Here is a 27,349-nt window from a genome sequence, read left to right as displayed (position 1 = left end):
CGTACTGAAGGTGTAAATAAGGAGTGTACATGTATCGGGTATATGGTAACCGTGGATGACCTAAGCCCCTATAGAAGTCGAATATTTGGAAGTAACAGATCAAGCAGGACGATTAACCCTACCATTTGCTATGTCGAAAAGTAAGTATAACTGTAAGTTTGGAACTGCAGTGGTCCTTTTATATATTGTGTTAAGAATGAAGATTACTAAGGTGCATATATATATATAGAACAAAATATTCCTTTGAAGGAGGTAACATGAGCGTCTGGCAGTAAGATATGCAGTTATGCTTGTATGTCTAATCCAGTAGAGCATCAGTTTTCTTTCGAATTAACCATTGGTAAAGTGGAATCATTGCAACCAGTCTATAATACTAGAAAAAAATGAAACGCACAATTAGGAGCATGTGAAAACTACACAGTGTGCGAATGAAACATATCGTGGATTGACACTTCTCTATATGAAATGCCGTAAGTTTTGTGTTCAGCCAATCATAAAACGATCAACAACATTTCGGTATATTAATAGGCTGTGTGGAGGAGAAAATATTATATCCATCATGTAAGTTATATGTGTCATGCCACGTGTAATTATATCAAGGCTTGAGTATAAAGAATAAATGCAGCCTATGATGAGTACTTTATAATTAAGTCACTGTATGCAGGGAGTAAATACATACAGGATTTATTGTTAAACCGCTGTATGCGGAAAGTGAATGCCTCCATCAGTTATAGTTAAGTCACCGTATATAATATGCATCAGTTATAGTTAAGTCACCGTATATAACATACATCAGTTATAGTTAAGTCACCGTATATAACATACATCAGTTATAGTTAAGTCACCGTATATAACATACATCAGTTATAGTTAAGTCACCGTATATAATATACATCAGTTATAGTTAAGTCACCGTATATAACATACACCAGTTATAGTTAAGTCACCGTATGTAACATACATCAGTTATAGTTAAGTCACCGTATATAACATACAACAGTATGTATAATAGTATATACAGCATATATCCTGTGATTACGTCACCTTATATATACAGGCAATACATATAAGGTAAGTTACAGATTCTGACAGGTAATCAGTAACAAATTTACTGTTTAAACGTTGAAAATGAAACAAGGATAGGTTAGAGATTGAAGAGATACCGTACGATGAGGGTACATTTTGACATAGAAATATGTAATAATGTGGACTTGGTTATGTACCTCTATTGTCTGACAGACTGTGGCAGACGTATACTAAAGTTTATACAATTTATTAGAGGGTAAAAATACCAAAAAGAAAATTGCACCATATGGCGAATAAAACGCACATGCGTCGATGCTTACATGCTATGCTTGAAGCGCACGTCGGTATATACTAGTATTGTGGTGCAAAGATCTCCAATAAGTCATTATATCTATCACGGAGTACAAATTTTTGAACATCTTACAGATGATTTATCATTGATGGCAATGTGCATGTAACAATCAGCCGGTAGTATACATCATATGCAAGGATAAAGGAGGGAATGGGCTGCTTATTTTACAAACAGCGTTTAGAGCGTCTGCATGAAAACTGGGGTTTTTGAATGAAAAGAACCTGTCATGCGCAACTTTATTTTGAAGTGATATAAAACCATTATCCGCAAAATTTCGCCTCATAGGACAATAAACTCGCCTTTCGAAGCTATCTACCCTAAAGAGAACGTATGCCTGGTGTGTATGTGTGTTCGGAGGGTTAAAGGTAAGGATTGGTGATGTTCATTATGTTACGTAGACTTGAAGGCCGTATCCGGCTCCCATACACCAATCTATTCCAACCTTTTATGTAAGCCTAATACATGCCCACTTACTCATCATGATTGGAAGTGTATAGTGCAATTGTGTTGAAATTTTGTGCAGGCTTTTTTGCCATGCACCGGCTCACACCCACGTATACGTACTTACACCAGTCTGAATCATGTTTGGCTTAAACATTTTCTTAAAAAAAAAAATGGGTATAGAAGCACTAAGAGGTGGCCGCCTAGCAGCTATAATCAGCATTGGTTAATGCTTGGCTGATAAGGTGGAGATAGGATATCCTAGGTTAAATCTTTCAGCCTTGGTAACGCTTGAATAAACGTTCCATGCTAAATGTTCAGCATACACAAGGCATAGCCTGGATTTGCCGCTCTCTCACACTAGCTAATCAGAATCGATTCTCTATCCCTTTAACGTGCAATTCGTAAAGAATAACTGACGGCGCTTGTGGATTTGAAGTGCGTGATGAAAGGTTCTCTGGGCACTCTAGTTTGCCCCAGCCATGAACATGACAACGGCCATATACAATTTTTTCAAAAAAGCCTTAAAAATCAAATTAACATACAAATAATCATGTAATTGACACGTGTCCCCTGAACTAAATATCGTGTAAATTTATTACTTTGGTTTAAAACTAAAACACAACCGTCATCACATTGAGAGAACTGCTTTTTTCCGTTCAGCAATTGATACAATTAGTTGCCCATGTATCTGAGACCGTATGTAAATCTGGGAACTACATTTTCCCAACAGATGTTGGTTTCTGAAAATTTTGTTCCTTCAAACCACTTGATTAGTTGTATTTGTTTTCTTCTTTCCTTGAATGAGTACCTCTTCAGCGATTATTCTATCATTATGTCTGTTGTCTAAGGTTACAGATGTGCCGTGTTTTGAATCTGTACATGTTTGAGAGTGTTGCCATTCTAGCAAAAATGATGTTCTTGATTTGCATTAAGACCGTTTTCTCACAAAAAAGACAAAACAAAATAAAATACTGTTCGAAGGCCTTTATCAAACAAAATCAAAGCATTATTCGTGATTTGTGTTGAAGTACATTGGAATATCATATTGCCAAGGAACTCTCTGGGTACGACACAACAACTCACATGATTTCTTCAAAATGCAATGTTTACAGTTCGTATAATTACTTTCGTACAATTGAGTGCTTTCCCTTTTAACAAAAGTGCCTAGTAGATCCATTATAACGTAGGGTGAAACCCTTTCTTCACATAATATTATTCGTTCTTTTGCCTTAAAATTCATACATTGTGTAATGTCGCCAAATAAAATACTGGAATAGTTGTACAGTATGTCACTGTATACGGCGGTGCTTCACTTTTTCCAGTATGCCTTTAATAATTTGCAAGACTTCCATCTTTGCTCACGCTTGCGCCCAATCCTCAATAAATTTGACCGGTGAAGCACTCTTTTACCTACATGTAGATGCAATTAAAATTCACAAGTTACAAGATCTGAAAACTTAAAGGAGAAGAAAACTTTAAAATATGGCACTACAGGCTGAAAACAGCACATTTTTTTCTATCTGATGGTACCTGCTGCATAATTTTTCGAGTTTTCCTCAAAATACACGGAAACCTGAAAACGGCAAAGCTGGCATAATCGCCGAGTGCATCGCGTTCTCCATCTTTAACACCCTGTAATTTACGTTGGGAGTGTGTTGCCTCTCAGCCAATGAGAGTCGTTTAAACTGCCGACTTGTTTGTGTAAACTAGGAACCAACGTCCAACATTCCGGTTTCCCGATCGTCAAGCAGAAAGCTAACTGTACTGTTCACTACCTTGTGCAAAGAAGAGTTCTACCGGAAATGTACGAACCGCCCTTCGGCGGTTTCCGACGGCAATTCTCCTCCTAACACAAAGGACATCAGGACTAGTTCTTAAGCAAAATGGAGTCGCCCACAGCGGATTCTAGCGCTGATTTTATTTATAATTTTTCAACTTGAGGTACATACTAGAAATTTTTTATGGCATGCACCTGCGAGGAAATGTATACTCTTTTCAATCGTATTTGATTGATAACTAAAATTTTCTTCTGCTTTAAAGGTTTGTTCAGATATGGGGACACGTGAACTGGTGAGAAGTTAAGGAAAGAAAATACATGTCATGATCAGAAAACTTTCCTGTAATATGTCAAAACATGCCTTACGTCTATGGTCGAAATTGTTGAGTGTTTAGTGTATATTATGTGGGGCAAGCCGAGCGATACATGTACCAAATAGATAGCATTCAAATTATGCTTTCCTGCTAAGTGCCTGTTGGAGAGTAAATGATATGATAATGTCTGGCCATGTGTAAACCCACACCCATATGAGTAACAAACAGAACTTGTACCGCCAGCCATAATCCTCCACGATATCCTGTACTTTATTGTGTCTCTTACATTTGTGCATTACCCGCTGAAATTAAATCTTAGGGGACATTAAGGTGTTTGCCTTTTAACCGATGGAGCACACACGACATGAGTTTAAATCTCGGTCTTAGGCAGGGAATTTGAAGACTGGAGCCTTGTCGACTTTGTTGAAGGCTCTTTGTCTTTTACCATTACGGTGTTCATACGCTAGTCTGCAGATGTAAGGCAGTCTTAGGAAAGCGGTCAAGTAACTTGTCTATATTCAGTGGTTTATCTCTCGTACTGCGGCTTTCTCCACTCCTACTACTGACTAAAATGAAATAAATAAATAGTTAAACTGACTTGTATCTGTGACACTGCGTAAGATGTGTGATGATATTCATTGCCTAATCTGCATAAACCTTAAGGAAATTTCCCCCGTACTCGAGGATATAGTTCCTTGCTCCCTCTGCAATGCACGAGGCACGTACGGAGTTTATCTGGTGAAATGTTGTGGGGAAACTCGGAAGGCATACATGTATTCAGATAATCCGTCCTTTATTCTTAAATTACACGCCTAACAGAACATTTGCCTTACTCAAAGTAAACGTTGGACAAATGACTAAATTATAAAATCAACGAAGCTATCCGGTAAACAATTAACAAGCAATTAAACAATTTCTCTGCAAAGCTAATATTTTACAATATACCACATAGTATAAACAAGCATTATATTATAGTCCATGCATATCCATAAGTAGTTTTACAGAGTGGGCTTCTGGATTTCAAACCTCTCACGGTTTCTGGGGTCAATTAACGGTCGAAGGCTCTCTTACGCCCATTTTCATTGTCTGATATCCGTCGAAATCCGCGTGTCTTTCAACAATAATTGCATCTTAACGTTGCACGTGGGGCAAATCGTCTGTCAATTACTATAGGCTGCTGATTTGTCACAGGAACTGTGCTTTCTTCCATCAGCAAAACTCTACTCTTTCTGTGGTAAGCTCCTGCTCTACAACATATCTAGCAGTTACACCAAATTATTGTGTTTTTCTTTTTGTTCCTTTTTCATCATTTTTTAAGAAGTTGAACAGTTACACTTCACATCTATGTCTCGAAACAGACATTCGTGTACGATCCATCAACCAAAATAAACGTTCCATGTCAATAATTGCGAGGCCAATTCCCAAATCGACGTTTGTCACAAATCTCTAAAGAACTAAGAATGTACAGAAATGTAGTAAAATACGTACAGCTCAGAGAGTAAAAACAGAGCAAAGACGACAGTGTGATAGACGTACAGCACAGAGGTTAAAAACAGAGCCACGACGACAGCGTGATAGACGTACTCAAAATCTGTATTGTCCTCACATTTTAATGACATGAAAACGTAAATGCAACGGAAGAATATATGATGGAATCATACAAATAGAAGCAGTCAGCACTTTTCAATGATGTTGTACAGGCGCAAGACATGTTCTACGTGAAGTTTTGAATCAGTATTCACATACCATTTTTCCCCCAAAAGCCAGGTTTCATGGAACTTCCCTATATTTTTCAGTATATTGCTTACGTTAGAAAACAAAACATAAACATAGCATGAGTAAGCTGTCATTTTTCTTGGCAACACGGTTTTGTGTAGGCAAACAATCTTGTAGAGTTTCCTGAAACCGGACCCCGACACCAATTCTACCCGCGGATCCTTTCTTCAGTCAAATTTTGAATAACAATTTTTCAATTTCTTGTTAGATCCTAAAAAATTAAAATTTTGACCACCTCATCGACATTGTTTAAAACAAATCCTTCCATAGTATCAAAAATAAGCAACCCTACGAAGTTTTGAATTTTTACTAAGGTCAAAGACAGCTCAATGATAAGTGGTTTCTCTTGTCTATTTCCTCACAGAGTGTGAATCGATCGTTCCTCCATATTCCTTGGTCAATAACGTTCTGACAAACAACTCTACACTCCAAGTGTCCAAGGGTCAAACAGATGTGGGCACAGTCGTAAAGCTGCGATGTCTATACAATTATACCCTTCAGGCAGAGAGTGAGACAGTCGTGTGCCAGGAAAACCAACAGTGGAACTTTACAACCAAACCAAAGTGTGGTAAGTCTGGCTGAATAAAGGAATCTCTAGAAAGAAGCCTGATAACAAAAATAATTTTATATTTACTTGTTGCGGATGTAGCTGTAGACATTCCTGCTCCGGGGTGTCTCCCAGGGACATTAAAAATGGTACCTCTTGCTCCCTGGATTGGCGTTCAGTGCAGAGAGTTTAGAGTAAGGAAACATGACTGGTTGGCCTGGTGTCAGCATAATGTGACTGGGTGGGGTGGTATGTCTGGTGTCTTCGGCGTGTTACTTCGGGTAGCGGCAGCACTATGGCAGCACTATGGACTTTGCCACAAGGAGACACAGTATGTATACACAAATCTAGTGAGTCATCGTCGCCATATAGCTGACAAAAGCATGACGTTAATCTCCAGGTATCCCTTGATCCATTCATTCCTGCTCCGGTATTCTTAAGGGTGGCAACATATAGGTTTGGTCAGCATGGTCAAAGGTTGAAATCTTTTCACAATAATTTGTTATTAAATCCAAACATTTTGCACATGAAGCTCATCCATGGAGTACCTCATCCGTTAGCTTTTATCTGTAACGGGTTTTCTTAAATACTATGTTTCCGGGTTTCGACATTGAAAAACGTCATGTAGAAGACACATATAGTGAAAAGTTTCATCCTTTAAAAACTATTTTATGACAATAATTACAATTAAACTCATGGTTTAAAAAATACCAGGGTTTTTAAAATCTTACCACATTAGCAGTGTGCACAAAATACGAGTGCCGATGATGTAGGCTACATATCAATTATTATTCCAGAATGACTAGTTCCTAAATTCACATATTTCAGTACATTTTCAAGTGTATTTTATACTGAACAAAAAAAATCACATACATGACGAGTACAACCTTGTCCCCACGGTGCTTAACGGATTGTGCTGTGAAATACATCTTAAACAGCTACCAGTGAATCAAGTCTGCTTATACGCAGCCTTGCCGACAGTTTTAAAAGTTTATGTATTTATTTGATTGGTGTTTTGCGCCGTACTCAAGAATATTTCACTTATACGACGGCGGCCAGCATTATGGTGGGTGGAAACCGGGCACAGCCCGGGGGAAACCCACGACCATCCGCAGGTTGCTGGCAGACCTTCCCACTTACGGCCGGAGAGGAAACCAGCATGAGCTGGACTTGAACTCACATCGACCGCATTGGTGAGAGGCTCCTGGGTCATTACGCTGCGCTAGCGCGCTAGCCGACTGAGCCACGGAGGCCCCTGTTTTTAAAGTACATGCACGTATAAGTACATGCACGTAAAAATACATGCGCGTATAAGTACACGCACGTATAAGTAAGTGCGCGCATAAGGATCGCAGAAGAACACCATGTGCATTAACACGAGCGTATGCTGGAGGATTTATTTGTTTGCTCTTTCATCCACGATTGTCTAAACGTTGATCGTTTATTTTTTTCCATATACATTACACGGGAAAAATTAATCTACCGGTTTTAACAGAAAGCCTCTTGTGTTAGTGGTGGTAGAGTGCATTGTGTTATTATAGCATCATATTCTGTCGTATTCAACATAGAATCCTGTTAATGTTTAATGAGTGAGTGAGTGTTTAGGTGTTAACGTGAGTGCTTAGGTGGCCACGTCAGTGCTTAGGTGGTAACGTCATACTTAAGTTATCGAGTTATCGAGTCATATGACGATGGAGGAGCTCTTAGAGTGCATGTACGTGTAATATGCCTCCTTGTTGCTGGATTTCCACCCCTCTTTTATCTACTGCCGCTTCACGGAGAGCGGCTTACCGAAAACAAGTAAGCCGCCTTTACCGAGCCATTATACTGATACGAGCCAACCAATGGTTCCACCATCCCCTAAATGTTGAACGCCAAACCAGGAAGTTGCAGATTCCTCTTTTAAAGTCTTAGGTGTGACCAGACCATGGATTGACCCCAACCCCGAAGCGGATGCTCTACCAACGGAGCCAACTGGGCCCGTTTGTTATTCTTCATGTTGCATTAGTAGTATATGTGTGTTATATTTAACAGTGTACTCTGTAGCAATAGCAGAATACATCACGCAGGCGACAGAATTTCTGAGAACAGCAACAGATTAATTTTTTGAGTGTACGCTCAGTTTTAGGCTTCACAAATGTTATTTTACATAATATGTAGTGCTGTTGATGTTGTTGAATACCTAGTGCCCCCTGTGAAACCTGCGGTATTCTCGACTCTTACTGAGGAACAAAAGATCATCCTGGGTGTAGGTGGAGGAGTTGGAGGACTCGTTCTCATTATCCTCATTGTTATGACCATCCTCATTTGTCTGAAGAAAAGGTCACAAGACAGGTGAGAAAACAATCTGGTAAATATCACTACATACGGATTACTAGTCCACAGCAAAGGGAAGCAAATCATCTAACTTTTGGAACGATTGTTAGTCTACCTGAAAAACGATAAACGCTATACATGTACTTATTCAGGATCTCTAGTGGTTTTGCTAATATCAATGGTAGTGCTATTTAAAATGTACATAAGGCTATTGCTTTTTGTTTCTTAAGGCTCCGTTTAGCGTTTGTATGAACATGTACAAGTACGAAAGACTGACTCAACTTTCCTCGTGAGGCGTGAAAATGGCTTTAAGCTACTTTTTCTCTAAGGTCCCAGGTGTCAGTTCGAAAATTATGTAGTTAGGTCAAATGATAGCTGTCAAAACCACTCGGTGGAATCCGAATGGGGCGCTAAGCTGGGAAAAAGGACAATAGGTATACAATAGAGAAGAGAATAAAAGATATACAATGTACTCATATTTGATTTTTTTTTTAAATTAATGTACTTATTTATTCATTTTTTGGTTTATTGCATAACATTTTTCATTTGCCCTAAAACCATAATCATCGCTTTAGAGTTTCATTACAGGAATCGTTTAAATATATAGATATGCAGAACAAAATGTGCTTCCCACTATATAGTTTTTTGTTAGGCTCAATTGTCCAGTGGGCCAACAGAAAAGCAGACGCAGCGTAATGACCCAGGAGTCTCTCACCAATGCGGTCGCTGTGAGTTTAAGTCCAGCTCATGCTGGCTTCCTCCCCGGCCGTGGAAGTCTGCCAGCAGCCTGCCACCACCATAATGTTGGCCGTTGAAATATTCTTTAGTACAGCGTGAAACACCAATCAAATAAAAAAAAAACAAAAAAAAAAAACAAAAAAACAAAAAGACGATGGCAAAAGAATGAAAAAAAGCATTCACCTCTTTAAAGTGTATTTTTTTTCTTCATTTGCATACCAAATGGACAGTCCAGCTATTTCACACTGGTTTTGACAGATTTGCGTCCCTAGAATCTGCTGTAAAATAGCGTCCTTTTGTCGGGTTTGGCCGGGTTGGTTTGTGACATCTCCCATGTTATCCCCATCGACCTACGTGGACTAGCGAGTCTCCTGAAAATAAAATTCGGTAAATTGTCGGCCATTGTATTTGTTATACATTCTATCACTACAACAGAAAAACTAGACAGGGGGAGATAAGCAGTGACGGAACGTTGGATCCCAGGGTGTTGGGGGAAATCACGGACTATCCACAGTAAGTAGCACAGTGGTGCTAACAGTTACATGATCAACATGGTCTGTTTACACTACCTTTGAACTGAAGTATATCAGTTCGATTTGTTCATGCCAACTTGGTTCGTTTTTGATAAAAAGGTTGACGTTTGGTTTGGTAAATCAGGTTTGTTCAACTTCAGCCTCGTTTTAATATCCTGGTTTGTTAACGTCAGTTTTCCTTTGCTTAGCCAATCACGGTTTCAGTTTTCTTTGAGAACGGATTGCAATCCGTTTGGATACATATTTACTTACATATTTACTTATCAAGAGAATAGACAAAAAAAAAAAAAGAAATGTAGTATGCCCCGTCTTCAAAATATATGTTTAAATGTAAAAGGCAACGAGATTTTTTTTGTTCTCGTTTGCTATTTCTTTGGTTTTGAATGAGACAAAGAGCTAATTTCTTGTATTTCTCAAAAAAAAAACATTTATAAACATTGAGGGATTTACTTTTCATACGAGTTATTTCGTAGTTTGGTTCCGTGCATGCCAACTGCAACATTTATTTCTCAAAGAATCTGCTACGAGATGCCTCGTATCTGACATACGCAGTCAATCTCCTTTGTCACAGCGCAAGTTTACGACATATCTCGTATGTATGGCATCCCCTTCCCCTGTGGTTACCAGTACATGCAATAGTTACACAGAATTTACATTGCGAAATGTAGGGTATAACACACACCACGGTAGGGCTATGAGGGTGGTGGGAGTGGGTGTGTCCAGAAGTGAAGGCCTAGTTGCTTTAACATCACGATATGTCAGTCACACGAAAGCGTTCTACAAGATGACGTTGTTGTTGTTGTTTGTTTGTTTGTTTGTTTATCCAGACGCTATCCGTACATTTACGCCGAAGACTTCCGGAATGGTGACTACGGACGAGGTATCGGGAACCCGAACTATCGCCAGGATCTTGACATTGCGGATCCAAGGATGGAATACGTGAGAGAAATGTGAGACAGTTCATTCCAAAACTATTTTGCTTGTAATCGCTTTTGTAAAGATCTGAAGTATTTTTATATTGTCTTTATTATTTTTAAGCACCATTTGTCATCTTCTGTTGATAATATTAAAAAGCATTTTTGTGCATTTATTTCTTTGATAAATGTACAAAGCTATTGTAGTACATATTCCGCGTGATTTGTTTCTCATATTCAAATGAATATGAACGATGAAACGATGCAAGTGTCATTCTAAGCCCTAAGCAAAGCTGTCATCATCACTATTTTAATGCGTAAGGCATTTGAATTATAGTAGCATAAAGTAGCCTTTCGCATTATATGTAAATGATGTGACGTCATATCGTTTCTCACTTTTTTGTCGGCAAAAGATTTTGGAAAAGTGTTTAAGTCAGTAAAGTCATCTCTGAAAAAATGCCTAAAGATCGTTCTTATCAATATTGATGATTTTCAATTGCGCCAAAAATGTGAAAAACTTGGCAGTAAAAACCAACAACGTAAGAAAACACTGTTATTGTTTGATTTTTTCATAAGAAAAAAGAAAAAACAAATTATCAAAATTATTTCTGGTTAAATGTCTCTGTTCCTTTTTTATCTGTGGTGTACGTTTATTTTACACATGTTAAGTTCCTGTACGGAATAATTATCTTTGTATCTTGGGCTGGGGTTCAGGTCAAAAATTTATTATCCTTCAGTTCATGGTCTTCTGATGGAAGGATGTTAAAGTCTAATATCTCCATGTCTTTGTTGAAGTGCCTACTGACTCTTGATTATTAACTTTCTGGTGGCCCCTAGATGTATAACAGAATGTGGTGATATTCCTCATCGTGTTGAGGGGGGCATTTCTGCTAGAACTAATCATGTTAAATTCCTAATATGCTAACAATTATGTTGTTTCGAAAAGCTCTGTTTTTAATAGCTATAACTAAAGACGTAAAAAATCTTAAAATGTAAGAAGAAAACCAAACGCAGAGTCTATGGAAATACCACTGTAAAGTGTATCCAAAACTACTTTTTTGAAATATATTTTTTAAAATTATTTCTATTGTGGAGTTTTTGGACCGACTGAAGTGAATTGGGCTTTGGAACTTCCGCCTTTGGAATGTAATTCTTTTGGTTATGCCTAGAATAAATGAGCCAATGCAAACTACGCCTCATTTAAAAAAAAATTACAATCAACAAAAAATAAAGCTAGATTTTGATAGAGCATTCTGTGGTATTTCCAGTATTTTTGACAGTATGACAGTATTTTGGGTATTTCTTTTACCTAACCTCATGGGAATTAATACGAGGATAGCGCCATCAATGCATACTACAGTCTAAAAACTGTGCAGAGCAAGCGTTAATCGCTTCATTTTGTAAATGGAATGCAGGGCGGTTTTCGCCATTTGCTTCATTGCTTTATTAAGGTTTTTTAATGTAATTTGCTTTCTAAAATCCAGTCACAGAAAAGTGTTGCACGTGGACAGCTTGCCCCCGAGATCTTACGGTTTGGGGCGAAGGCTCAGAACTCCAGTTAGGTACCCTGTGTTCCACCCGAGCTTTTACTTCTCCAACCGGAGGTTCCCGAGGAGCATGCGCAGAAAGTACGCTAACATTTGTCTTGCAAAACCACAGGCAAATTCACCTTATCCCGCGTCTTGCAGAAAATCTGCTACAGAGTAGGGTTCGTTTCACGTTTAATAACAACACAATGTGTGAATTGGTGAAAAAGGTTATAGCAATGCGGATCACTGACTTCAAACTGGGCAATTGGTTCGCTTTTTTACCTACTCCAAATAATTAGATCATTTAATTAGGACCAACAGTAGTGTGGAGCTATCTGACACAGGCATCATGACATAAAAGTACGACTATATTTCAAATCACCGTTTATACAGATTTTGTCATACCATGTTGTGTTTCTGGTGACTTTAGCTCATGTTTCTCTTCAATATTGCTAACTCGCCTGCAAATGATACGTTTATAGTTCAGTTTAGTCTACATGTATACTCCTTTATAAAAGTTGAAAGTGAACACATAAATCCACAGAGTATCTCTTTCAAGGATTCACAGGAAGATCAATATAGCTACATCTCGAGTCGCAGCTTTCTTATAAATTTTTTTGGTGGAAGGCGACCAGTGATATCACAGTTTTGAAGTGTATGTAATGAGCTTGCTCCTCTCTATGAACTAAGCTTGACTTGACAGCTATGTCACACGACACTCTAATAGTCGCGCTATAAGGTGAGATTGCTTGTAGTACTCCAAGATTGCGCTAACCCATAATCTCGCAAAGGGTTTGTGTGTGTGTGGTGGGGTTGGGGGGGTTGGGGTGGGGGGTGACACGTGTAAAGGTGTAAATGTGGTTTGGTTACAGGTGCAGGCCTTAACAGGTAATATATCATACCTAAAACGATTCCATGCACGATTACACAATTTATGATTGTTCTTCGTTGCAATAATTATAAAAGAATTAGTTTTACCAATCAAAAAAAAAAAAAAGAAAACCGGGTTAAATTCATCTCTTTAACACAAGTTTTTAAAGACAGCCATTTCGGTCGATGAAAAGGGATGTTATTTACTAACTTTAAAAACTTAGAACAGTTTTAGTCACGATTTTGGGCAACGACCTTGATATAGTGGGCATCTCCCAGCTTTCACTTTGTTAAATGAAATCAACTATCCAGCTGTTACAATTTAACTAAGTACTAAGATGTACAACACAGTAGGGTAACGCACACAAGGCGATACCCGTGATTTCAGTGACTTTCAGATCTTTCAAAAGCCTTTTCAGGTTTTCCTTACAGGCAACCGATGCCAATCTTTTGTATATATAATTATGATTTACGAATTATTATGTTCAAAGCTTATTTATAGATATCTGACACACCCATGCACTTTTTGGATAGATTGTGCCGCCTTTGTTATCGATCGCCCACTGTCCCATTAAAGAGATATGGCACTTCAGTTTACACGGGAAATAGAGGCTATTAACTAAGCCTTGGACAGCTTAAGTCGTGAAAAAGGGATCTATTTGGAATGATCTATTTAATGAGAATTCTTCACAGCCTTCACCCCTTTAACAGATCACACCTTTAACAGTCATCAAGTACCCAATCGTTATAGAACTTAAAACGACGTACAGGTACCATGGTAGACTAAAAAGCAGTAAAATTCACGCGCATCGGTGCATGATAAGAATTGGCTTTCACACTTTTCAAAACCCTTTTTTAGGTTTTTTTTACCGGCTAAAGCACGCAACCTTTAATGATTATGTATGGATTACAAAGAAATTATGTTCACAGCCTTTGGATGGGCATTTGACACACCCGTGCACTTCTACGATTGAATGGCGACTTTGTTTAAGATCTTCTAGTTTATTTTTGAAGATGTATGAGTTGGTTTATAAAGGTGTGGAGAAACTCGAATAATACGGGAGTAGTCTTACATTAGTCATCCAAACACCGTGTAAACATACATCATCGACGTTTTAGGCTAAACTTTGGCTTCACGTTCTCATAAACAGCTGCAGTGATAGAATGTTCTCGGTAACTGCTACAGTTACCTCCCCTTGCTAATACCTGCCTTGTACAGAGTATAACCGGCATAATTTCACACTTATCAACTAATTATCGAAGGTGTGGACCGAGCTCTGTGATAGTTTACTACGGGCTGACACTGGGGTCTTTCACAGAACCAGCTGTAAACGAATGTATGCAACTGGAAGCTGCTGAGCACACTTTAGCTACGCATAACATGTGAATGTTAATGACAGCTATGGGTCTAGTTGCCAAATCTTATGCAATACCATAGCCTAATCATTCTAGATCATGATAACATTTGTTTAAGGCAACACTGCCTCTATCTTTACTCACAGAAAAGCATGCTCCAAAAGAAGAACGAAAAGACACAAATATTCGAACTCTTCCCCGAGGTGCAACCTGTTCTCAAAGCGAGTTCGTTAGTTCACTGTACAGTGGAAGATGCCTGAGTTAATATGGCGGACAAGCGGACATTAAACTAGCCAAAATATGACAAAACTGGTCACATTATAAAGTTTATGTTTTACATATTAAGACAAACGATAACCAAAGCGAAGCTTTGACATCTCGAAAAAAATGCACACATGAAATTTTCAATAAAGATAATGTTCTATGTAACGTTGACCTTCATACTGCAAACTAAAAACGCAGTGCCTCGTTTGAACGAAAAATTCACTTTTTTGATCGAGAGCGCTTTTTTGGCGGGTTATTGCTAAGTAACCACTTCTTTTCTGGAGACTTATACTTCTGATTTGAAAATTCTCAGAATTGTGCTGGGATTTTGAAATTTGCACTTTTTTAGTATCCGCCTTACCGAGCAAAGTCCATTGAAATTAAAGGTTTAGCCAGTGAGAATGATTTATGTCTACAGTAATTCAAGCTTAATCGGTGAAGTGCATCTTTAACCGCTGCCTTTGCAATGGCGCTTTTTTGGCAAATGCGTAACATATTACTCTGGTCAAAGAACAATGCTAGGAGATTTCAGTCGTACTTGTGACAGTCTTTGAGGCCGAATATGTTAATGCTTCGCAGTTTTTAACCATGTCTGAGTTTTTTGGGGTGACTAACGGCTGTGTGATACGAAAACAATATGATGTTATCTCAGCAGAGATAGGGTGTTATTTCAGCACATAGAATTAAGCGATCTAGCTTTATGGTTTAGCTTACTGAATTATAACACTGAGTTATCATTCCTTAGAAAACATCCAGATGGCGCTGTGCCTATCATGGTGCGGGACAATTTCTGAGAATAGTTTTCACTTGTGGCACTCCTCAAAAGAACACGATGTTAAGCTGGTGCCGCCAACGATAACTAAAGAGCAGTGTTTAAACTAGCAATTAAGTAAGTAACGGGATTCTTTTTTATCGGTACTGTAGTACTATTTACTCTCGCCACAGCCCACTAACTGTTGCTTCAAACTATAGACCTGTTGACAGGAATGGTCTCGATGTGAGGCCTTCGATGGGTTATGACACGCTATACACTGGCGGGCCCGTGGATGACCTCCGTGGCGACACCCGTGACTATGTGAACCGTTCTGATCACCCGCAGAGGGATTTAGATGACAGAAGACTTCCGGTCACTAACGCCGTGAGAATGTTCGAGGAATATGGCCGACCGAGCAGAGTGCGCATGCTCGAAGAGGCCTACGAGTAAGTGAGAGATTGAATCAATTTGTACATGGCATGCTTGACTCCCCGCGTCTTTTGCTAAAACTTTGTTATAAAGGTACCTGATTATCAGCAGAGCATGTGCCCTTTAAAATGCCTGCATTACCTACAGTTTGCATCGTGTTCTTCCAGCATTCACCAACTTATGGTTTAAATAGGCCTAACTCTCTAATCTTTTGTTTATGATTAGGTGAGATTAAATGCAAGTATGGTAACAGTGGTAATAAAGAAGTAAAGACATGCCTACTTTTGTCTATTTGTTCCAACCAGTCGCCTATATTCAACTGTCTGTACCCGCAACCAAAATCGCCTTTAGTCAGTGACACGAAACATTATAAGCTTTGCACATCAGTATGTTGGAATTCCATATTATTGAAAAAAAAATGAAATTAGAACACTTTTTCTAATTTATAATGTGAAATTCAATGAGCATTTTTTCGGCACCAAGAATGCATTGCCTCCGGTGACATACCAATTATTCAGAAACCAGTGGCATCCTGGATATTAGACGGAGTTTGAAAGAAGGGCAACACCAGTCACCCAAACTGCTATCGACTTAAATTTAAACCCCGTTTATGACACTGCCATATTTGACACTGCCCTCACGTTTTAGTTTAATATAACCTTCACAAAGGAGTTTTATTTGATCACTTGTGGGATATGATCTCACAGCAGTAGAGTTGCGTGTTAGGAAATTCTGTTAGATAAAAATGTAGCATATTCGCTGAGACAGTCGTGTGGCTATGTTACAGCGCGGAGTTTGTTCTAACCGCATGTTGGGGGAGCTACATGTATTGTGAGTGAGTGAGTGCCTGGGGTTTAACGTCGTACTCAACAATTGTTCAGCTGTGATATCCGGGCCGGTCATGTATTGTAAAACAAATTACTCTCCACACCCATGGCCCAGCATGTAACATTGTAGATTTATTTATTTATTTATTTGGTGTTTTACGCCATACTCAAGAATATTTCACTTATACGACGGCGGCCAGCATTATGGTGGGTGGAAACCGGGCATAGCATCCGCAGGTTGCTGACAGACCTTCCCATGTACGGTCGGAGAGGAAGCCAGCATAAGATGGACATGAACTCACAGCGACCGCTTTGATGAGAGACCCCTGGGTCATTACTCTGCGCTGAGCCCCATTGTAGATTAGGAAAGGTATTCCAACTGCATTTTCTTAGCAATAACATAGAGGAAGAGCATATCAATGTGTAGAGCTGTATTTTTACGTGTTAATAAAGCAAGGCAATTTGGGTAGCGACTCGCCTAGTGAAATAGACTACACCATCTATACATACACATTCATTTTTTAAATTTAAAATAAATGGTATAATTCGCTGGATAAATGTCTTGGTACGAGGGGATCGAGCTGAGGTAAACGTTTAACATTTACCTGGAAGTATCATTACTTCTTTTTTGTCATAATAATACTGTTTACATTTTTCTCGGGAATAAGGTACACGCTTCGGGTACTAATGCCTTCGATTAAACATTTCCAATCTATGAAACGACTACAAGTAATTTATTTGGTTTCGCAACTGCAATTTTATTTTTTTTGTCTTTTTGTTTTTAATATGAAGTAGTGGTTAGACGGAAACTGATGCTGGAGATGTTTTTACTATAGGTTACAGCGACCATACCGGCTACGGCCCGAAAGACTCAACCACGGACTCAGAGCTTTTACTTCTCGATCGGCCGAAACGTACGGACTGAGGGGAGAAGACCCTACAAGGTAAACCTCCAGTAACTTACCGATATATGTGAGTTACTTCCCATGAATGTGTTTGCCACGGAGACAACAGGCAAGGGTTGAAATGTTATGTCAACAATGACAAGTAATTTAATATTTTAGAAAAATTTACACTTTAAGCAGAGCTACATGTACCTTTTGAGATAATGCCGTCAAACGACAGTTACAAAAACTAGGGGGGGGGGGGGGGCGGTGTTAAATTTAGCCGGTTGAATGTGTTTAGCTATGTGTTCCTCGTTTCCAGGTTTTAAATCGTAAACTTTCCAGTAACCTGAATGGTCGTACTGAACGAGGGAAGGTCTTCAACAACCTGCGGATGGTCGTGAGTTTCCTCCCCGCTCTGCATGGTTTCCTTCTTCCATAATGCTTCTTGCTGTCGCATATGTGAAATATTCTTGAGTAAGGCGTCAAACACAAACCAAATAAATACATGAATCCGTTTAGGCCACAATACCTTATGGCCCTTTGACAATAGCAGCTTTGGTAAGACTTGGAAATTGTCACGTGTGTTGTTTTCTCTCCTTACAGATATTATGGCGGATTTTACAACTGATACCACTGCCTCAGGTAGCGTGCCTGCCTATCCACAATGCCGGTAGTGGAATCAATAGGAAAAGGTGGAGGAACGGTAATAAAGAAAAAAAAACAACCACATAGTTTCTTCTGTTTTGATAGGTCTGGAGATGGCTACCAATACATGGAGGCCTACGTATATCCGTTCAATATGTGTAATATAATATATTTATGTTGTCGAATGCGGGCGCTGTTGACCGAATGACATAATGTATATGGATTATAGAACATTAAAACAAATACGGGTCTTTTAATAACAACCTTAATTTCATCATGCTTTATGCCTATATAATCACTTCTGATGTACATGTGTATTTGTATATGTGGTTGAAGAGGACAGTATGTCAATGGTTTATGTCAACTCGTCCGAGGACGGTGCTTTTTAATCGTTTGCCTGTGACATACTCACACTGCCTTATACAAATGGTATGAAACTAACATTGTAAGTGAAAAAGCTCATGTCATTGTTTGTTGTTTTGCGTGTTACGTTTTTTTTTGTTGTTGTTGTTGTTGTAGCTATGTATAAAATGATGAAAATTCGATGTACTGATTGGCTTTTCTGTTATTTATAAATATTATTTAAAAGTTTAAATAAGCACTTAGCTGGAGTAGAACATTAGAGTGCTCTTGTCAACATCTAATCTAACGTCCTATATCATAGAAAACTTTATACGCAGTGATATATTGACATTATTATTTTGTTGTTGTTTTTTCTTGGGTTTTTTTTTACTACATCACAAGGTCTTTAAATCATGGTGATATTAGTACATGTGTATAATGGGTGTATAATTGGAAATTCTGTGGTATGAACACCAAAAATGCACGATTTTTTTACGTCCATTATCACTATATGCCAAGAGATTCTCAATCTTTGAGATAAAACGCAGACATTATTACACTGAAATAATTACTATGTTAATTTTTATAGAAAGTATGTTGTAGGAGTGGTGCTAACCATGTTGCCTTTCTCTCTTGTCATACGCGGCAAGATCTGTCAGCAACTTTCGGATGGCCGTGGGTTCCCCTGGGCTCTGCCCGTTTTCATTCCTACATGGCGAGTACGGCGTAAAACGCAAATCATATAAGTACACGACAAAATACCAGTCTGTTATATTTCATGATTTGTCGCTAATGATATCTGAGCAAACACTGGCTCTTATAGACTGTCCTCTTTTAGATCGCAAAAATGTTTGCTTTCGTACTTTGTGTACTGACGTGAAATCTTTCGCTTATGTGGGAACTTTGAAACGATTCTCCTGGGTCATGTGGGGGCCTCCGTGGCTCAGTCGGTTAGCACTGTAGCGCAGCGTAATAACCTAGGAGCCTCTCACCAATGCGGTCGCTATGAGTTCAAGCCCAGCTCATGCTGGCTTCCTCTCCAACCATACATGGGAAGGTCTGTCAGGAACCTGCAGATGGTCGTGGGTTTCCCCCGGTCTGTGCCCGGTTTCCACCCACCATAACGCTGGCAGCCGTCGTATAAGTGAAATATTCTTGAGTACGGCGTAAAACACCAATCAGATAAATAAATCCTGGATCGTGTTAATGATTGACATTTCTACTCAAATAACAGTCAACCAGTGAGCTTTCAGCTCATGCTATGCTTGATATTTACATGGTAAGCGACAAGTCAGTGTACACTGTAGTCTTGTAGAGTACATCTACTGGATCTGATTTCATATAGTGAAAATGCCGTATACCCATGGCTGCCGTAGTTTTCGTGGGTTATCATGTACTCAAGATGCCAAGAAAACCTTCCCACGTATGGCCGGAGAAGAAAACAGCATGAGCTGGATTTGAACTCACAGCATGTTAAGTTGCTGTGTCTCATCGTATGGGTTCAGCCTGGCCTTTGACAGAGGATTGTTTTTTGGGGGTTTTTTTTTTGTTGATTTATTTGTGTTATTGACGATCACTAGTCTTTTATTAATATATTGTGCATATCTACACATCAAATATGAGAACGTTCGTCACAGATTAGCTCCATGTCTGTGGTTTTCTTGAATAATATGGGCTCCTATAGCCATACAATGACTGCCATTGTGTAAGTGAAAAAGTCTTGAGTAAAACTTTGAGCAAAAATCAATCCATCAGTCAACATATACATCATCATTTTCTTTTTAAGGGGATTAACTTTTCAATTAATCTTGGATAATCTTCTGAATCAACCCCTGGACTCTTACATATTGGATTGTCCTCAGAATTGTATGTTACCAAACATATTTACTATTGTATCTTTTGGACTTGTAATTTTACAGATATTAGGATCGGATTATCGGCCGGTGGTTGTACTTACCTATTTAAGAATAATATCGCCTTTAAATTATATACAATATATAAAAAACAATATCATCTTTTTTAAAGACAAGAAAAAATCTTGAGAAATTGTCTTTTTATATTCTTTTTCTGTATGCCACTTTAGTGTATCAAAAACGGAAAAGTAGTTGGAGATATTGAAGATAAAATTGCACCACCCTTAGGGCTATAGATTCCACAGATGTAAAGTTGTGATATGTTTATGTTTTATGGAACGTTATATTATTTTATACCACTCTGTGAGCAGAATGCTTATCAATTAATGCGCCTGCGCGAGTTTCTCTATACCTATAACATACCTTGGGGGCAGTCGGCCTGTAGCTTAAGGCGCGGATTGTCATCATAATTACTTCATTTAACCCATCAACTTTTGGAAGCTCTGCTAATGGGCTCTGTTTAATGGTTCACTTTATACTTACCATGTCGCTAATTATATATATATATATATATATATATATATATATATATATATATATATATATTTGAAGAAATAGAGAAAGATCCCCCTGTTTAAGAGAATTTACATAGGAAAACAATAATAAAACACCTTCCCAACTTTCTGTTATATTCCAACTGCAGTTTCAAACTTCATGTTGTTTTCAAAGAATATGAAAATAGTTATATATAATACTCTTAGAGTGTAAGGCATATAAACTTCAATTCATTTTTATTTATTGTTTTTTCGCTTTTATTAGTTATTGCCTAGTGCCTGTGAGCTTCAACGTGATTTCATGTGTTAAAAATGGCCAGTACTAAATGTGTTTAAATGTCATTACGGTGTTAGATAAATTGTATTAATTTTGTTAAAGAGAAGTTGAATAATATCATCAAAAAAGTGTGACAGCTATATCTATTGTCCATGCTAATAAATAAAAACCGATTGTAAGGATTACATAAATACATATTGATAATAAATGCATGGTAACTATAATACTGTATATGTTGCATTTATTACATTCAAATAAATGTGTTTTGTGCTAAGTAATCGACAATGAACAAAGTTGGATTCGATCTTTTTGCCCTAAATGACAAATTTACTTTAATAGTTTCGAGTGACATACATGTATATCCTATGTTTGTACACAACGTGACTGTGTATCTAGGAGAGAAGCTTTTCAATGGTAATAGATTTACGCATACTTTAATTAACCGGGTGATTCTTGGTTCCCCATTAGCTTATACTAGGTCACATGTTATTCCACAAATCTCGATGTTCATTTAGAATAATAACGCGCTGGAGCAAAACAAACAAGGTAATATCTCACGTTAACGACACAATAGTCAACGATCTCACCCTGATATTCGATTACGACGATATTTGTACAGCGGTTATCTCCCTTTGTGTGTTCCTTCACATCTGTGCATGTGAAAAGCAAACAACCAGACGATGTGAAGCTCAGTTTTCAACGTAATTAAACTGTCAATTTTTAGCGCTTAATAATAGATATGATGCATTTTGTGTGATGCGATATCAGGAATTGCCTAACTCGTTGAATATCACTTCTCTCGAACTGACAATTCCTCATATCCCTTCCCACAGTCTGTACTATCTGTAAATTAGTACACAGCGCCTATATTTAGTGGAAACTTCTTCACTGCTGGGCTCATCTGAGTTCAGATTCAGTATGACATAAAGCACATTATTACAGCCACCTTTTTTCGGTATTATAGTTTTTAGCAGACGCGGTGTGATCATAAAAAATTTAATTAAGAGACGCTGTGGTTTCCATTTACGGCATTGGTTGTCGGGTCTTCTGGAAATTAGGTTTAACTTGTGGGTAGATGTGGAAAATGCCTTTCTCATGGACAACATTCTACGGTAGGAAGCGCATATGACTGGTCAATGGCCATGACCCTCTGAGGCTTGAGTGAGTGAGTGCTTGCGGTTTAACGTCGTACTCAACAATTTTTCAGTCATATGACGACAAACCTCTGAGGCTTGAGACATGGCCTGATACACGAAGTCAGTGCTCCTAAGGGTGTTGTTGTTCTTTTAGGTCGTTGTAGCGTAGATATCTACACACGATCAAAGTGAGATTAGATTCAGTCACATTCGACTGCATACTGAGCAGGTAAGGGCGATTTACCATTTGCCCGTGGGGAAGATTTCCAAGCTATGACAGATATTTGACAACTAAACTAGGTACGAATATCGAATCCGTCACCAGGATGAAAGATTAGGTAGGCCTAGCCTACAGCTGCATTCATTTTTCAGACAATACACATGATTACAGTCAGAAACTAATATAACACGTGCCCTTCGGAAAGTAGTAAATGGCAAAGCTTGCACACGAAATAGCTGTACCGGATAACAACAAACATTGACATATATTTTTCTTTTACACATGTGGTACCTGGAGTAGTTGTTTTTCATTAGTAGCAATCAACTGTATTACATAAGAGCAGTTATTGTGGAATATTGCTGTCATCTGTGATACATATTTGACGAGATTATTCATCAAAGTGTTAGTTCGCTTAATGTTCATCAAAACACCAGCTAAGACTGAAGACAGATGTACATATAGGGTGGTAAATGGCTATTCTGATCACACATACAAATACATTGTGATATCTCTGCTGGTTAAGAAAAAGAGAGGAACGCTGTTGACTGAGGTGTGCTACACTGACCACGATAAACACCAGGTGGGAAATCTGACCAAGATGAGCACCAGGTGTGGAATCTGACAAAGGTGAACACAATGTTTGGAATCTGATCACGATGAACACCAGGTGTGGAATCTGATAACGATGAACACAGGGTGTGGAATCTGACCACGATGAACACCATGTGTGCTACTCGGACGACAATGAACACCAGGTGTGGAATCTGACCACGATGAACACTAGGTGTGGAATCTGATCATAATGAACACCAGGTGTGGAATCTGACGACGATGAACACCAGGGGTGGAATCTGATCACGATGAACACCAGGTGTGGAATCTAATCACGATGAACACCAGGTGTGGAATCTGATCACGATGAACACCAGGTGTGGAATCTGACCACGATGAACACCAGGTGTGGAATCTGATTACGATTAACACCAGGTGTGGAATCCGATCACGATGAACATAAGGGGTGGAATAAATCCCGGCATTGAACACCGAGTCCACAAGTTCACGTTTTCGGTGTTGGGATGTAAATAGAGCCACATGGTGCTGCCAGGCCACTGAGTTTTACCACGTGACTGAATTCTAGGCTTCTTCCGGTATGCTGAGAATATTGACCCTTTTGATCATATAAGGTTACACTGTGAACTGGTGGATTTGTAATTCCTCCATTCTTTTTCCCCCGGCCTTGAGGGCAATAAGCTATCAAATGCGCTCATGAATATGTTTGTGTAGTCTTGTATCAATACGATTCGTGCATGTGTATGTCACATATACTGTCACATGATACTGTATACACATATACTGTTACATGACACTGTATACACATTTACATTTCACATAGTACTGTATACATACTTGCCGTCACATGATACTGTATATACATATACGGTCACACGATACTGTACACGCATATATTGTCACATGATACTGTATACACATTTACCGTCATAGAATACTCTATACACATATATTGTAACATAATACTGTATACCGTTTACCTTGTACTGTATAAATATATATTGTCACATAATACTGTATACACGTAAACACACATATTGCAACACGATACTGTAAACACACACGCAGTCACGTCATCACGTGATATTGTATAAACATATATTGTCACGATAATGTATACACACATATTGTCACCTAGTACGGTGTACACATACACTGTCACACGATATCGTATAGACATATCATGTTACCTAATACTGCATTCATACACATTGTCACACGGTACTGTATACACGTATACTGTGACATGATATTGTATACATATTTATCGTTGCTTGATACTGTATACACATATACTATCACACAATACTGTGTATATATATACAGCCACATAACACTGCGTACTTTATACTGTCACATAATACCGTGCACTGACAACATGAAGACCAGTACCAGTGCTAGAGTCGTTCTACTATGCCCGACGTCACACCAATGCTTAGCCTATCTAGTTCAAAGACTCAGATTCGAATCGAGCTTTCCGGCCTGAGCTTTGGCACTTATATGCAGTGTTTAGTGAGTGCCTGTTGCCATTTTACGACTTTTAAATCTTCTAAAAAAAACAGTTTGCAGTTAAAATGTAAAGGCACAAGCTGCCATGCTTCAGTGCTTTTCTTGCTAGATATGGTCAGTTATTTGTGTTCTTTTGTTTTCTTCTTTATATGACTTCTCGGACAGCTATTCTCAACGGTGAATAGGCCCGTATATACATATATCCGTGTATGTGTACGTATAGATTCAGGTGTACATGTATGTGACAGTCTAGAAAAGGAGATGTTCGAGAACTTGTGCACGTAGACAAAATAGCAATCGCTGGCTTGTTTCACGTATTCATGGGTGGCCTGACAAACATAAGCCGACCATTGGAGACAAGGAAAGGTTATTGGTGCAACTGTTAATTAAATTACTTTGAGTTTAAAACAAAAGAGGAAGGAAAATAATTAACATATATTTGCATAAAGGTCAAACGTTAAAATTATACACGTGGGAGGAAAAACTGACTGTGTGCTAGAAAAAAAGGCCTGAATAGGAAATTCCTCTCTATTCTCTCGGTGCTAAGTGGCTAAATATCCCACCACCTAGTCATATGCTCATTAAAGGGAAATAAATAACTGTCTTTGTCAGAATAACGAACGCCTAACGAACCGGTGCGAATGCACACAACGCTGTGCAACCATTAACTGGACACGAGTAACGGCAATTCTTCATGATTAACTGGACACGAGTAACGGCAATTCTTCATGATTAACTGGACACGAGTAACGGCAATTCTTCATGATTAACTGGACACGAGTAACGGCAATTCTTCATGGTTAACTGGGCACGAGTAACGCTAATTCTTCATGATTAACTGGACACGAGTAACGTTAATTCATTATAATTAACTGGACACGAGTAACGCTATTTCATCATGATTCACTTCACCAAAAATTGACAAAACTGCAGAAATTGACACAAGCACAGCGCTAAATGACAAAATAATAAATTAAACCAGCGCCATGAATTTAAGTCTTTTATAGACTACAATATCCTTTCTGGTCGTACTGAACGAGGGAAGGTCTTCAACAACCTGCGGATGGTCGTGAGTTTCCTCCCCGCTCTGCATGGTTTCCTTCTTCCATAATGCTTCTTGCTGTCGCATATGTGAAATATTCTTGAGTAAGGCGTCAAACACAAACCAAATAAATACATGAATCCGTTTAGGCCACAATACATTATGGCCCTTTGACAATAGCAGCTTTGGTAAGACTTGGAAATTGTCACGTGTGTTGTTTTCTCTCTTTACAGATATTATGGCGGATTTTACAACTGATACCACTGCCTCAGGTAGCGTGCCTGCCTATCCGCAATGCCGGTAGTGGAATCGATAGGAAAAGGTGGAGGAACGGTAATAAAGAAAAAAAAACAACCACATAGTTTCTTCTGTTTTGATAGGTCTGGGGTTGGCTACCAATACATGGAGGCCTACGTATATCCGTTCTATATGTGTAATATAATATATTTATGTTGTCGAATGCGGGCGCTGTTGATCGAATGGCATAATGTACATGGATTATTGAACATTAAAACGAATACGGGTCTTTTAATAACAACCTCAATTTCATCATGCTGTATGCCTGTATAATCACTTCTGATGTACATGTGTATTTGTATATGTGGTTGAAGATGACAGTATGTCAATGGTTTATGTCAACTCATCCGAGGACGGTGCTTTTTAATCGTTTGCCTGTGACATACTCACACTGCCTTATACAAATGGTATGAAACTAACATTGTAAGTGTAAAAGTTCATGTCATTGTTTGTTGTTTTGCGTGTTACGTTTTTTTTTTCTCTTTTGTTGTTGTAGCTATGTATAAAATGATGAAAATTCGATGTACTGATTGGCTTTTCTGTTAAAATATTATTTAAAAGTTTAAATAAGCACTTAGCTGGAGTAGAACATTAGAGTGCTCTTGTCAACATCTAATCTAACGTCCTATATCATAGAAAACTTTATACGCAGTGATATATTGACATTATTATTTTGTTGTTGTTTCTTCGTTTGTTTGTTTTTTTTTACTACATCACAAGGTCTTTAAATCATGGTGATATTAGTACATGTGCATAATGGGTGTATAATTGGAAATTCTGTGGTATGAACACCAAAAATGCACGATTTTTTTTACGTCCATTATCACTATATGCCAAGAGATTCTCTATCTTTGAGATAAAACGCAGACATTATTACACTGAAATAATTACTATGTTACTTTTTATAGAAATTATGTTGTAAGAGTGGTGCTAACCATGTTGCCTTTCGCTCTTGTCGTACGCGGCAAGATCTGTCAGCAACTTTCGGATGGCCATAGGTTCCCCTGGGCTCTGCCCGTTTTCATTCCTACATGGCGAGTACGGCGTAAAGCGCAAATCATATAAGTACACGACAAAATACCAGTCTGTTATATTTCATGATTTGTCGCTAATGATATCTGAGCAAACACTGGCTCTTATAGACTGTCCTCTTTTAGATCGCAAAAATGTTTGCTTTCGTACTTTGTGTACTGACGTGAAATCTTTCACTTATGTGGGAACTTTGAAACGATTCTCCTGGGTCATGTGGGG

The 27,349-nt window shown here is 38.4% G+C and overlaps 1 protein-coding gene across 3 annotated transcripts; it reads left to right on the top strand.

Annotated features, from left to right (window-relative positions):
- On the top strand, positions 1-26,793 carry LOC135462979 (uncharacterized). 3 transcript variants are annotated; one of them, XR_010443513.1, is made up of 8 exons: positions 1-140; positions 6,054-6,257; positions 8,423-8,570; positions 9,726-9,803; positions 10,651-10,773; positions 15,729-15,956; positions 17,562-17,710; positions 18,257-18,288. XR_010443513.1 is itself a non-coding variant. In XM_064740304.1 (8 exons), the coding sequence occupies exons 1-8, from the start codon at positions 131-133 to the stop codon at positions 26,057-26,059; spliced, it is 924 nt and encodes a 307-aa protein (XP_064596374.1). In that variant the 5' UTR covers positions 1-130; the 3' UTR covers positions 26,060-26,793. The 3 variants fall into 3 exon arrangements, 2 of the variants coding, with proteins under 2 accessions (XP_064596374.1, XP_064596373.1); XM_064740304.1 differs by lacking the exon at positions 18,257-18,288 and adding an exon at positions 26,035-26,793 and having other exon boundaries at positions 17,603-17,710; XM_064740303.1 differs by having other exon boundaries at positions 17,603-17,710; positions 18,257-18,745.
- The last annotated feature ends 556 nt before the right edge of the window (positions 26,794-27,349 follow it).

Source organism: Liolophura sinensis, chromosome 2 (genome assembly GCF_032854445.1).
Source record: "Liolophura sinensis isolate JHLJ2023 chromosome 2, CUHK_Ljap_v2, whole genome shotgun sequence".
NCBI classification, from domain to species: Eukaryota; Metazoa; Mollusca; class Polyplacophora; order Chitonida; family Chitonidae; genus Liolophura; species Liolophura sinensis.
This window is presented reverse-complemented; position numbering and strand designations above follow the sequence as displayed.

What these genes read in the sequence shown, in the direction of transcription:
- LOC135462979 (XM_064740304.1), top strand. An exon ending in GAAATCACGGACTATCCACA is followed by an intron (nt 9,804 to 10,650) that starts GTAAGTAGCACA and finishes TTGTTTATCCAG; the next exon opens with ACGCTATCCGTACATTTACG. An exon ending in ATGCTCGAAGAGGCCTACGA is followed by an intron (nt 15,957 to 17,602) that starts GTAAGTGAGAGA and finishes TTTTTACTATAG; the next exon opens with GTTACAGCGACCATACCGGC.